General features: G+C 38.3%; 1 protein-coding gene across 1 annotated transcript; it reads right to left on the bottom strand.

Annotated features, from left to right (window-relative positions):
* Nucleotides 1-3: 3 nt before the first annotated feature.
* Nucleotides 4-2172, bottom strand: si:busm1-57f23.1 (uncharacterized protein LOC368621 homolog). Its single transcript, XM_067432598.1, has 4 exons — nt 1919-2172; nt 916-1067; nt 724-825; nt 4-611 (listed from the first exon to the last, which is right to left on the bottom strand). The coding sequence occupies exons 1-4, from the start codon at nt 2010-2012 to the stop codon at nt 525-527; spliced, it is 435 nt and encodes a 144-aa protein (XP_067288699.1). The 5' UTR covers nt 2013-2172; the 3' UTR covers nt 4-524.
* Between the last annotated feature and the right edge of the window lie 11720 nt (nt 2173-13892).

The following is a 13892-nucleotide window of genomic DNA, read 5'->3' as shown; positions in this document are numbered from 1 at the left end:
TACTGGTATTTGATTTGCAGTTTATTTGTGAATTAACTATGCTTGTATTGCTAAATATAGGCTATACTGTGGTTTCCTATCAACACTGTACTCTTGAAAATGTTATAACACTTATAACTTTAAAAAAAAAAATGACTTCATAAGTTCCAACTGGCTTACTGTAGAATTCTGGAAAACATCTCTGTCAATGGCAGACTCTAAGTGTAACTTTAAAACACTTCTTGGCAAAATGTATCATTTGAAAATCACATATTTCGTCATTACATCATTTGTTTTTGAATAGTTTATATATAAATACTGATCTTACTTTATTATAAAATTCTCACATTTTATAAAAAAAGTATTTTAGGTGCTTAACAAAATATAAAATTCCTTTCAAAGGGATTTTTTTTTTCTATCCACATACGATTTTACAAAAGTTAATTCTACATAAACATAAAAAAACTATGTCAAGAAAAATAATGTGTGGTCTGGTCAACTATCCAAAAGGGCAAAACTGTGGCAACTTGGTGTTCATGTGAAATTTAAGAAGATCTTTTGCAGGACATCCTCTCCACCGTGTGGTCATCATTCATTGGGTTAAGGGTTACATCAAACTTACATGCCAATAGCTAAAAAAAAAAAACATGAAATATTTGTCAAATATATGAAAAGTACACTCACTGGGAAAATGTTTTTGATTACAACAATTAAATATGAATAAATCACATAAAAAGGAATTGCCTTTTTTGTCATGCCACAAGCTTCAATGTTAGCATCTTCTGATTTGCGGCATTTTGTCTTTCCAATGGTAGCCTCTATTTTGTAGTTTATCATATTTGTTACCTGCACAGAATGGTTTACGCACTGTTATTCATTGTGGATTAGTACACATTTGCACACAAACAGTATAAAAATACTGTATTCAATCTGTACCTGAGTGCGAGCCGATATTACATTGATGAGTTTGAAGTATTTCTTTGCTTTGGACTTTGTGTTGAATATCTCTACAGCTTCTTTAGCAGCTTCTTGAACATCTTCCCTCTCTGGGTTGGCGTTGTTCCAGCCACCGAGAAGCTCCACATTTCCTATGAGACATGAAAAGAGAATATTAATGACAGCACTTGGTTTTGAAGAAATGTGACCCTGGAGCACAAAATCAGTCATACGTGTATATTTGTGGCAATACCCATCAATACATTGCGCGAGTGAAAATGATCAATTTTACTTTTATGCCAAAATTCATTAGGATATTAAGTAAAGATCATGTTTCCTACTGAATATATCAATATATATATATATATATATATATATATATATATATATATATATATATATATATATATATATATATATATATATATATTAATAGTAGTAATATGCATTGCTAAGGACTTCTTTGGACAACTTTAACGAAATTTTCTAAATATTTAGATTTCTTTGCACCCTCAGAGTCCAGAATTTAAATTTGTTGCATCTCGGACAATTATTGTCCTATCCTAACCAACCACACATCAATTGAAATCTTATTCTAACAAAAATCTAAATAATAATTTACCTTATGAGCAGTTTTGTGGTTCACAAACAGGCTCCCAAATGTGTTTTGTTCATGAAAAACATGCATTAATCAAATGATATACGTTTTAACGACAAAGAAGATACTTTTTTATATAGATACAAATGTTTCAAAAGTATTCTGTAAAGTGTCATGCTATAAATGTTGAGACTTTTTTCTCTCACACGAATGTACATATGTTATATCTCTCAATAACAATAGCTACACAGCACAGCAGGCTAATATAAAACAAGTAGCTAGTCTATATTCTACTTTCTATCACAGTTCACAATCTGCTATTACAACTATTCACATTCAATGTACACGAAAATATCAAACACCTTAAACATTTGTCATTTTGTAAATAATTCAATAAGAGCATACTTGCTACAACTACTGCTTCCTCCAAAGGCTGGTCAGCACTGCTGAAGTGAAACACGGAGAGAAAAGACACAATGAGAAGAAAGCAGACATCCATGACTTCGGCTGCGTGATCTCTGAGAGAATGATCCAGTGAATGTGGACAGAGACGCTTTTAGAAATCTGCCATGTAGGCACAGAATGCCTGACGCGTCCTGGTGCCGCACGCACGCGCCCATCCCGCCCGTCAGGGTGGAGTTCGAGTGACGCCCACAGATGAATCCAATGGTGAATCCACACAGACGGTGAGTCAAGTGAAAGCATTGTGTGTGTATTGAACTGTGTGTGTGTGTGTGTGTGTGTGTGTGAGCCTGTTTATGTGGTTTATGAGGACACAAATTTGTATATCTACATGGGTATTACACTGGTACTACACTATAAATGTGGTTTATGAGGACATATCAAATGTCCTCATAAATCAAATGGCCTTAAAAACATACTAAATGATGTTTTTTTGAGAAAGTAAAACTGCAGAATGTTTCCTGTGATGGGTAGGTTTAGGGGCAGGGGCAGTGTAAGGGGATAGAAAATACGGTTTGTACAGTATAAAAACCATTACGCCTATGGAGAGTCCCTGTAAACCACATAGACCAACATGTGTGTGTGTGTGTGTGTGTGTCCTAGTAGGCCTACAGAAAATTAGGAAATAAAGGATAATCTGCTTAAGACAGCTTTTCGCCATGTAATTTAACTTGTTACTTACATGTGATCGCTTACAAAGAGTGTAACTAGCTTACACTTGAGAACAAACGTCATTGCTAATTCATGCCTAGCATGTCTGATTAACATGTCACTTTTTTGAGGCATAGATTTATGATTTACTTAATTTTAATTTATTATTTGTGGGCTATTTATGAGATGCCGTCTTTTTAAAATTCTGGGCTTTTCAGAGAAACCAAGAACGAGAAATGTATATTTTTGCGTTTGTAAATTGTATGTGATTGATTTTATTTATGTTTATTTGATTTTAAATAATTAGGCTACAATAAAAAACTGAAAAAAAGCGTTACAGCAAATAACACACACACACACACACACACACACACACACACACACACACACACACACATATATATATATATATATATATATATATATATATATATATATATATATATATATATATATATATATATATATATATATATATATATATATATATATATATATAGCCTTTGTTGATTATGGGTGACATTGTTTAAAATGTTTACAAATTACATTATGGTTATGGTTGTTAAGTTAATAAGTTGAATTAAAAGTTAAATTGTTAGGTTGATATTTCTGTGCCAAAGTGCTAAAAAAAAAACATTTAAGTAATATAATGAATGGATCTTTAATCAAAATTAAAGTATCTTGCATACAAGAACACCGCTATCACATCTTAAAGAAACATTGTATATCCGTATTGCACGTAGATAAAGATGTAAACCAAACTGCAGCTTTTAACATTTAATTCTGAATAAGAAAGAGAAGTTGCTATAGTGTCTAATATGGTGCCCGCTAATATTTTCTTTAAAGAAAAAAAAATAATCATTATCCTTATAATCATTATAAATTCCAAAAACATGTTTTGCTGCTCTCAGTAGGATAATCAGTCATTTGTCCTGAACAGTGACGTACACATACCTCTCACCACGGCCACATTTAAAAACAAAACAATCTGGAACATGTCCTACAAAAATCACACCCTCACTGCATAACAAAAGCCCAGACAAAACAACCAGGCCATAGTCACATAAAGGCCATGCTGACAGGGCACAATAGATTAGATTTATAAAAATATCACCAGTGCTTTATAAAATACTATTCATATAGACAGTTTGTACTTTTTACTTTGTTTAGAATAAACTATTGCACATTTCTGTGGCGATGTAATAGTTCAGTTATCTCATCTGGCATTAGGTCATGTCTGTATGTGACTGGATTTCGGACCATTGATGACATCCTAGCTTTTGTAATTACACTGTGCAATGCACTATGGTATTATATTGATTGCGTAATATACCCACATAATGTTTGTATAGCTTGATTTATATATAATGGTATACAAACAGGCCTTATCAGACCTAAGTATTTTATTTTGTCAGGGAGCAAATGGGAAACTCATTCTCTAAGGTTAATTATCTCATCAAGTATATCAGATGAATACAATCTCTTTTAAGGACTACCTAAGTTAACCCTGTCATGTTGGTTTACAGTCGCAGTGATAAGCTAAGCCCGATGCTGTTAAAAAGCTCTTCTGTTCTACAAGCTTCCTTGAGGACTTGACCGGGTGATGAACTCTTAAAACCCCTCTGACATACGCAGAATGATTGGCCTGTGTATTTATGTTAATAAGCAATGAGTTTTCAAAAGTAATTCATAAGTGAATTAATAGTGTTCCATTAGGCTACTTGTGTTTAGAACAGGTCTTTCTGATTCTGATCACAACGGAATTGTTGTGTAATGGACAACATTTGTGTATTTTGTTGTAGTCTATAGTTTCAGACAAATCAATATATTTTACTGTGCTATAATCATGACTAACATGAACAGAAAGTCCTACTCTATAATATCAATTTAAATACATAATAATATCAATTTCAATGTAAAATGTTGAAAAAAGTTTTACTAACAAACAAATATTTCCCCAACAGATGGCAGCATATGTTTTTGTTTGTTTGTTTGCTTGTTTTTCCATTTTTCATGCAAGGACATATCTTATCTATTCATAAAATTGCATTTATTTATTCGTAATAAAAAACGGCAAATGCAAAAAATTAGTTTTCAAAATAAAAATATTTAAAGGTGTCATGAACTGGCTTTTTTTTTCTTTTTTATACCATTGTCTGAGGTCAACTATTGACGTTTGTGTGGTTTTTACATTCAAAAACATTATAACTACTAAGTAATAGACTTTTTTTTACACTGTTTTTGAGGCTTTCTACTGAACGCTGGATTTTGATGGGCGTGTTGCAATGGAGACTTGGAAGTAAACACCCACGGCTAGGATTGGATACGATTTGCATATTTAATGAGCTTCAGCTTCACTGTCATATCTAGCCCCTGTCAATTTTTTTTACAGTCTATGGTCAGTTCACATGAGGGAGAGATTATTTTGAAACCGGCAACTGCAAAGATTTTCTCGATCACAGGGCTCGTAAACGTCCTTATCAAGCAAACACAATGATTTATTTCTCATCCGCCTGCGACTGATTGGAATAGTATTTCTGTATTACATGGCCAGGATCGGTCGATATAAGCGCAAACCACGCGCGCACGCACACCCACACGTACACGCACACGCACACACACACACACACACACACACACACACACACACACACACACACACACACACACACACACACACATATACGTGCACAACCAGATCTAGAAAGAATTTCTGCTGACGGGCGTCCGTTTTGGTAGATCCGGAAAACACATAGCCACCGGACTACTATTACTACATATAAAAAAAAAAAGTTGTACTCCCATAAGTTTGTTGCACCATTCCTGTCGGTTCCAATATAGAAGGCACAACATTGTGTCTACTTCATACATCTGAGATGATTTGACAGATCCCAGATCTTTCAATCGTGATAACTGATCTCTGGCTAATTTGGTTCTTCAAATGAATTTGCGGATTGGATTAAAATATCTGCATTAAGTTATCTGAGATCACTGCTCGTGCCTGTGTTCCCTGAAGAGGGCAGATGCATTGATACTCGAAACCATGATCAGCAATTCAGCGATTGGCTGGCGTCAAGACAACATAATGACATCATATAATTAAAAAAGCCAACTGGCAAAAAACTTGTCAAAGAAAAAAAGAAGAACTGTCTTTCTTGAGAACTGTCTTTTTCTTTGATGAGAAGCATTGTCTGATGTCCACCATGGCTCGCTCAAAAGAGCTCTCTGAAGACCTGCAATCAAGAATTGATTTGTATAAAGCTGGGAAAGGTTACAAAACCATCTTTAAAAGTTTGGATGTTCACCAATCCACAGTTAGAGAAATTGTCTACAAATGGAGAGAGTTAGGCACTGTTGCTTCTTTCCCAAGGAGTGGCTGTCCCCCAAAAATGACAACAAGAGTTTAGCACAGTATACTCAGAGAGGTAAAAGAAGAACCTTAGAGTGTCTGCTAAAGACTTCACTGGCACAAATCACTGGCACAGTCCAATATCTCTGTGCATACATCGACGTAAAACACTGGCCAAGAATGGTGTTCATGGGAGGACTCCATGGAGGAAGCCACTGCTGTCTAAAAAACATTGCTGCATGTTTAATGTTCGCAAAAAGGCACTTGGACAGTCCGCAGAACTTCTGGCAAAAAAATTTGTGGACTGTTGAAAAGAAAGTTGAACTGTTTGGGAGGAACACACAACCTTAAAGTGTGGAGGAAAAATGGAAAATCTCACCAACATCAACACCTCATCCCCACCATGAAGCATGGTCGAGGGAGCATCATGGTTTGAGACTGGTTTGATGCCTCAGGGCCTGGACAACTTGCAATCATTAATGGAAAAATGAATTCAAAACTTTTATCAGGATGTTTTGGAGGAAAAGCTGAGGCTGTCTGTCAGAAAGTTGAAGCTAAAAAGAGGATGGATGCTGCAACAGGACAATGACCCAAAACACAGAAGTAAATCAACTTCAGAATCTTTTCAGAAGAACAAAATACACATTCTGGAGTGGCCAAGTCAAAGTCCTGACTTGAACCCCATTGAGATGCTGTGGCAGGACCTCAAGACACCAATTCATGCCAGACATCCCAGGAATCTGACTGAACTGCAGCAGTTCCCGTTCAAGGAACTCAAGCTGCGTCACCGTTCTGGGAACGCCCCTGCGTGATTGCGTCGTGAAGCACGTATGTAATCAGTCCAATAGAGAGACGGAACGTCATAGGTGGGTGACGTCATCGACCCGGAAACTATAAAGCCTGCCCCCAGCTTCTGTTGCCTTCAACAAGTGCTCTAAGTTTCATTGTCCGAACTGTCTCTGTGTTGTGTCTGAGTTCAGACTTTGTTACTTTTCACACAAAATCACACACACTTACTGACAGAGAGAATGGCGGATAAACAATCGTTCAGAAGGTGTGTTCCTCCCTGCTCGCTTTTTCTTTCGAGCGGGGATACACACCTGATGTGCGTTGTTTGTTTGGTCGAGGGTGCCGGCTGCGAGCATTGTGAGGCGCTGCCTCTTCGCGTGCTGCGATCCCGCCGAACGCTCTTTGAGGAGAGCGCCCCGGCTCGTGCTCCCCGCGGCACGGGTCCCGCTGCTGTCGAGGCACAGCGGAGGCTCATGTCGTGGGGTTCGCAACTGGATCTAACGGAGGGGTTTGAGACGGGCCTGCCCTTTCTCAGCCTTCACCCGTTAGATCCACGGCTGTTTCTCTGGGTTCGGGAGCCTGTCCTCAGATAGAAAGTCTCTCTGCCGGACCGAGAGTCTGGGTTTTAAAGCCGGTACTTCATTGTGCCGAAGAAGGATGGGGGGCTGCGCCCTATTTTAGATCTTCGTGTCCTGAACCACTCGGTGGCAAAGCTCAAGTTCAGGATGCTCACACTCAAACAGATTGTGTCACAGATCAGGTCCGAGGATTGGTTTGTGACTATAGATCTAAAAGATGCATATTTCCATGTCTCCATCCTTCCTTAGCACAGGAAGTATCTGAGGTTCGCTTTCGGGGGAGAAGCGTACCAATATCGGGTACTTCCCTTCGGTCTAGCTCTTTCATCCCTCACGTTCACAAGGTGTGTGGATGCGGCTTTAGTCCCTTTGCGGATGCAGGGGATTCGGATCCTCAATTACATCGACGATTGGTTGATTCTCGCTCATTCAGCTCGTGTGGGGGCCCAGCATCGATGCTGTGCTCGCTCACATGAGGGGGTTGGGTCTGAGGCTCAACTACAAGAAGAGCATGCTTTCGCCAGTCCAGATGATCACGTATTTGGGGGGAGATTTGGGATTCAGTTTCTATGCCGGCCCGTCTATCAGAGCCTCGTATAGGGTCCGCTTTTTTCTGGAAAATGTTATCACAATTTACAAATAGTTGGACACATTTGGGATATTGTAAGAACTCAGCTGAACAAATTAAATATCACTGGCCTGGTGTTTTTTGGATATTTGACTGCAAACCTCCTTCATAGTGCACCTTTAAGCCACTTACTAAGATGGTCCTTGGTTGTTTTAATTTTTATTAATGCAAAAATACCGTTGCTAAAGTCTCACCTTGTGACAGGCCATATTTGGTGGTTTGGAGGTTATCATTTATGTTGGCAAATTCCTCACATAGAATTATGAACAAGAGTATCCCGAGTGACCAAACTGGATTCTTGTGATACTTGCTGTTTGAATTGTACTCTTTCCGTGTGTAGAAGAAGGACATTTTTCCTCTTTTGACTAGAATGCAACAGCCCTGCTTTTTTAATGCTAACTGATTAAATCAGTGCAATCCATGATGAAAGATTGACTCACTCAAGTGAAGTTTGACACCCACCTTGCATGCAGCTTTGAGGCTAATACCACTGAAATGTGCATAACCCCATTTTCTGAGTACATTGCCACACGCAAAGTCGATCAATTTGACTTTGATGGTGTCCTGGTTAATCAGCAAGTTTCTCAGTGTAATATCACCATGTAAAACTCCACGCTGACAGCAGAATTGAGCCGTGAATGTTGCTTGCCATATAACATGCTAAATCGTCTTTAGATCACTGTTTGTTGCAGAACAAACCCACTCAGTTCCTCATAGGGCATGGGCCGCTCTAGGATAATGTAGTAGTCAGCCCCATCCTGCCAGATCTGAAGATATAAACTGAGGAGCTGTGTGCTCTTGATTCGCAAGAATGTGCAGAGCGACCTCTAGTGGAATGTGTTTGGAACTGTAATATAAAAAGTTATGGTGATTTAATGATTATGGTTAATATTAAACCAGTGCTGGACAAAGTGGCAGTTTATCAATTGAAAAATATTTTGTGACGTGTAATTAATATGAGATGAATTATTGATGTTTTACTTTTTAAAACAGTGATAGAGTGGTGCAGGTAAGACGTCACTTTGTAGGACAACGGGCAGTTAGCATAGCACCCTTGAGAAAGACCCAATAGGATTTTCTCTGTGAAAAAAAGCTATGTGATCAACAAAAGTTATTGACAATTACACGTTTTGTCCATCAAGACAATTATCACTTAAACACAGCTTTTGTGATATTTTAAAGCCTAAATGCTGTCGCCATGGTAAAAAGCTAAAGGCAAGCTATAAACAGACTACACCACGTTAACAAAATGCTAACTCACTTCCGCGTTTTTCCATGTTGGCCTACAAAGTGTCACTAATAACAGAAACGTCAAAAATAAATACATAAACAATGTTCGCGTGTGTGATTACATATACACTCACCTAAATGATTATTAGGAACACCTGTTCAATTTCTCATTAATGCAATTATCTAATCAACTAATCACATGGCCGTTGCTTCAATACATTTAGGGGTGTGGTCCTGTTCAAGACAATCTCCTGAACTCCAAGCTGGATGTCAGAATGAGAAAGAAAGGTGATTTAAGCAATTTTGAGCGTGGCATGGTTGGTGGTGCCAGACGGGGCGGTCTGAGTATTTCACAATCTGCTCAGTTACTAGGATTTTCATGCATAACCATTTCTAGGGTATACAAAGAATGGTGTGAAAAGGGAAACATCCAGTATGCAGCAGTCCTGTGGGCTAAAATGCCTTGTTAATGCTAGAGGTCAGAGGAGAATGGGCCGACTGATTCAAGCTGATAGAAGAGCAACTTTGACTGACATAACCACTCGTTACAACCAAGGTCTGCAGCAAAGAATTAGTGAAGCCACAACGCGCACAACCTTGAGGCGGATGGGCTACAACAGCAGAAGACCCCACCGGGTACCCCTCATCTCTACTACAAATAGGAAAAAGGAGGCTACAATTTGCACAAGCTCACCCAAATTGGACAGCTGAAGACTGGAAAAATGTTGCCTGGTCTGATGAGTCTCGATTTCTGTTGAGACATTCAGATGGTAGAGTCAGAATTTGGGGTAAACAGAATGAGAACATGGATCCATCATGCCTTGTTACCACTGTGCAGGCTGGTAGTGGTGTTGTGGTGGTGGTGTTGGTGGTGGTGGTGGTGGTGGTGGGGGGGGGTGTCTTTGCACACTTTAGGCCCCTTAGTGCCAATTGGGCATTGTGTAAATGCCAAAGCCTACCTGAGCATTGTTTCTGACCATGTCCATCCCTTTATGACCACCATGTACCCATCCTCTGATGGCTACTTCCAGCAGGATAATGCACCATGTCACAAAGCTTGAATCATTTGAAATTGGTTTCATAAACATGGCAATGAGATCACTGAACTAAAATGGCCCCCAGTCACCAGATCTCAACCCAATAGAGCATCTTTGGGATGTGGTGGAACGGGAGCTTCGTGCCCTGGATGTGCATCCCACAAGTCTCCATCAACTGCAAGATGCTATCCTATCAATATGGGCCAACATTTATAAATAATGCTTTCAGCACCTTGTTGAATCAATGCCCCATATAATTAAAGCAGTTCTGAAGACAAAAGGGGGTCAAACACCATATTAGTATGGTGTTCCTGATAATCCTTTAGGTGAGTGTAAGTTTGTTGGTGTTTGAAGCCGTTTTTTGGAGAAGTATGAAACAAATCACGTTGGTCTTGATGCAACCACAACGGAAACTACACATTTAAAAGACAAGTTACAGGTACTTCAACACAAATTGTAACCATTGCTTCTGAAGTCCAGTGTCCTGAGGAAGGCCGAACCCAGAAGTCTTGCACTTGGGGTGAAAATAACATAGTTTTGATGGCATGTCTGCAACACTCCAGCCTACTGCAACAGCTCTCTCTCTTTCATAATGACTGTGACGTGGCCCCGTCCACTTTGTTGCGTGTTTGCTGGGGCAGATCTTCTTCTTCTTCTTTTGATTTTTTTATGGCGGTTGGCAACTTCAAGGTGCATTACCGCCACCGCCTCTTCTGTTATCATTTAGGCATCAGACAAATTAGAGAAACTTGAGATTGCTGGAACTGGCTTCTTTATTCCACATGGGACTTCTATCACATACACGTTACCAACTACTTCACTCAATGCACCTCACTTTATTCTACCCATTACTGCCACCTAGTGGACCAAACAACATTCCACTCATTACAGCTAATTATGAGTATGGATCAAGATCGCAACATACTTAATATCCTTTAGCTAAATGAGTCATTTTTAAATATAGCATTAAAAAATCAATACAGTCGTCATTCGAACTCTTTTGCAATATATTTACTAAATCAAGCTTCATCTTAATTCTTTTCAAATTATAAACCAATGTTCTTCTTTCATTTATGTACTTTTTTGGACACTTCATTATAATATGGTCTACAGTTTATTTCTGATCACAGTATTCCCATACTCCTGTCTGATGTTTCCCTATTTTGTTCAAGGTACTGTTAAGTGCTGTATTTCCATATATATGTATTGATAAAATTGATTCTTCCTTTCTGCCTGTTCTTGTTGTTCTACCTTTACCAACATTTCTTTATAAAAGCATCTTCCTGTTCTCTCCTCTTCCCACTGTTTCTGCCATCTATTTCTTACTTGTTGTTTAATTAAAAACTTAATCTCAGTCTTACTATAATTTACTTGCATGTCTATATCTGATTTTTACGTAGCTTCCTTAGCCCATTAATCAGCCAAATCATTTCCTATTTTTTTTCTATATCTTGATCATATAATTTTAGCCCCTTATTATTACTATTTCTTTCTCAATACTTGAGAATACATTGTTAATCATAATAGAAAATAATAAGGGACTAATTATGCTTCCCTGTGGTGTACCATTCATCTCTATATCATGTTACTAGAAAAGTTCTCCCCTACTTTGACTTGAATAGATCTGTCCAATAAAAAATCTCTTATCATCTAATCATTTTTCATTTAATTAAATCATTTAATTTAATTATCAGACCTTCTCTCCACATCATATAGTATGCTTTCTCAATGTCTAAAAATACAACCACTACACTTCTCTATTAATCTGTGCTCTTCTTATTTCATATTCTAAACATACTGTCGATTTGTCGAATCCATATACTTCTTCCTTTCCTAAAACCACTTTGCTGCTTTGAAAAATATCCTTTTGTTTCTATATAGTATGTTAATCTCTTATTAATCATTTATCATAACTTTACATATATGAGACATTAAAGTGATTGGTCTATAATCATTCGGACTATTACCTTCCTTTCCTGCTTTATGTATTGGTATTGCCTCTTTCCATTTGCTAGGTAATTTCCCACTTTCCCACCTGTTATATAACTCTAGAAATATATTTTTAGGGAAGTGTTTATGTTAAAGGGGGGGTGAAACACTCAGTTTCAGTCAGTGTCATGTCAATCTTGAGTACCTATAGAGTAGCATTGCATCCTGCATATCTCCGAAAAGTCTTTATTTTTTTAATAATTATATAAGAAAGATGCGCTGTTCCGAGTCTTTCCGAAAAAAGCCGAGCGGGTGGGGGCGTGTCGTGTGAGCGGAGCTAAATAATGACGTGTACAGCAGCGCTGTAGTGTTGAGTCGAGTCCGTCATCCCTAACAGCGGGAAAAAAACTTTATTCAAAATAAAAATATGGCTTTTAATCAGATACAGCCATACATCTATGATCCGGAATCAGACCCAGAGGCTGCAGTTGAACAGGAGCAGCAGCAAAAACGACTAGAGCAGGACGTCTGTATGTGGTAAGTTACAAGTTATACACTAACTATATAATATGCTTAGCGGCTTGTGTTATTTACATATTTATACTTGAATTATATCGTCGTATTTTTGTCTTTGAAGGTGTACATGTGGGAAGTGCAGTTGTGCACGTGTGTTTGTGTGTTTACGCGTGGTTTGTGTAGAGACATTTGAAGCAGTCTCACTCACCCTTCTAACGTTGGGACTGCTCCATCCTTCAGCATTAGGCGATTGGGAAAATGCGGCGTCGAGCTGGGCCTTGTTTATGAAACAGTCGGCACCGAAATGCAGCGAACAGATATAAACATTCGCGCAACTCAGTTGCTGATCCGGAAAAGCAAATTACATCCACTGTTGCCTTAACGCGGGGTTTTGGAGAATCTGTGCAAGACTGTCTTGGTCTGGCAACCAAAAACGCACTTTTTTGGTGACATTATGTGTAATTGTCACCTGTCCAGCAATCTACAAACCAGCGCTTTGATGGGCGTAGGCTGTTGCTTTCGCTCTATCCCTCGCTCTCTCTCACGCGCTTCCGGTAGAATTGTCCGTAAGGCCCATACAAGGAAATTCCGCCCCCACTAACGTCAATGGGGACGCATGATCTCAAAAAACTTGCCGAAACTTATGACTAACCGGAAGTAGTATTTTTGACAAAGAAATACTCCCATCAAACGTCCACCTTAACTTTTGAAACTTTGTCTGTGTTTAGTATGGGATTCCAAGTCTTTAACAGTGTAAAAAGATCAGTATGCATGAAACAGCATTTCACCCCCCCTTTAAAAGCAAGGGTTTATGAGGTCACCAACTCGGAAAAGAAGCTTGTTGTAGTCCAAACCGTCCGTTTTTGTAGGCAATAAACTGCCATAACTAAGACAATATCTCTGTTTGCATTGAACTTTCAGCACTGTACTTTGCAGATACTGTTTATGCTCAAGCAGCAACATTACACATTAACTAAAGTTAACAAAGTGAAATTGCATGCAAGCACCCCTTTAATGTCTAGTGACATATTAGAGCCATTTAATGATTAATTGAAATACATTTCTTACATACAGTTCCTTTAACTGTATTAAGGAGCATTATCAAACCTAAGCCATCAAACTAACATGAGATCATCTGAGAAGGATGATACGTTCTCAGATGATCTCAGTTTGATGTCCTGTACTGTAAAAAAAAAAAAAAAAAAAAAAT

This window comes from Pseudorasbora parva, chromosome 23 (genome assembly GCF_024679245.1).
Source record: "Pseudorasbora parva isolate DD20220531a chromosome 23, ASM2467924v1, whole genome shotgun sequence".
Taxonomy (NCBI): Eukaryota; Metazoa; Chordata; class Actinopteri; order Cypriniformes; family Gobionidae; genus Pseudorasbora; species Pseudorasbora parva.
The sequence above is the reverse complement of the archived record's forward strand: the minus strand, read 5'-3'. Positions and strand labels throughout refer to the sequence as shown.

Bases quoted from the DNA above. Each gene is read 5' to 3' on its own strand.
- si:busm1-57f23.1 (XM_067432598.1), bottom strand. From the start codon at position 2,012: ATGGATGTCTGCTTTCTTCTCATTGTGTCTTTTCTCTCCGTGTTTCAC. The intron at 1,068-1,918 runs GTATGCTCTTAT...CATGTCTCATAG, and splicing joins GGAAGCAGTAGTTGTAGCAA to GAAATGTGGAGCTTCTCGGT. The intron at 612-723 runs GCAATTCCTTTT...TTTTTTTTTTAG, and splicing joins CTTGTGGCATGACAAAAAAG to CTATTGGCATGTAAGTTTGA.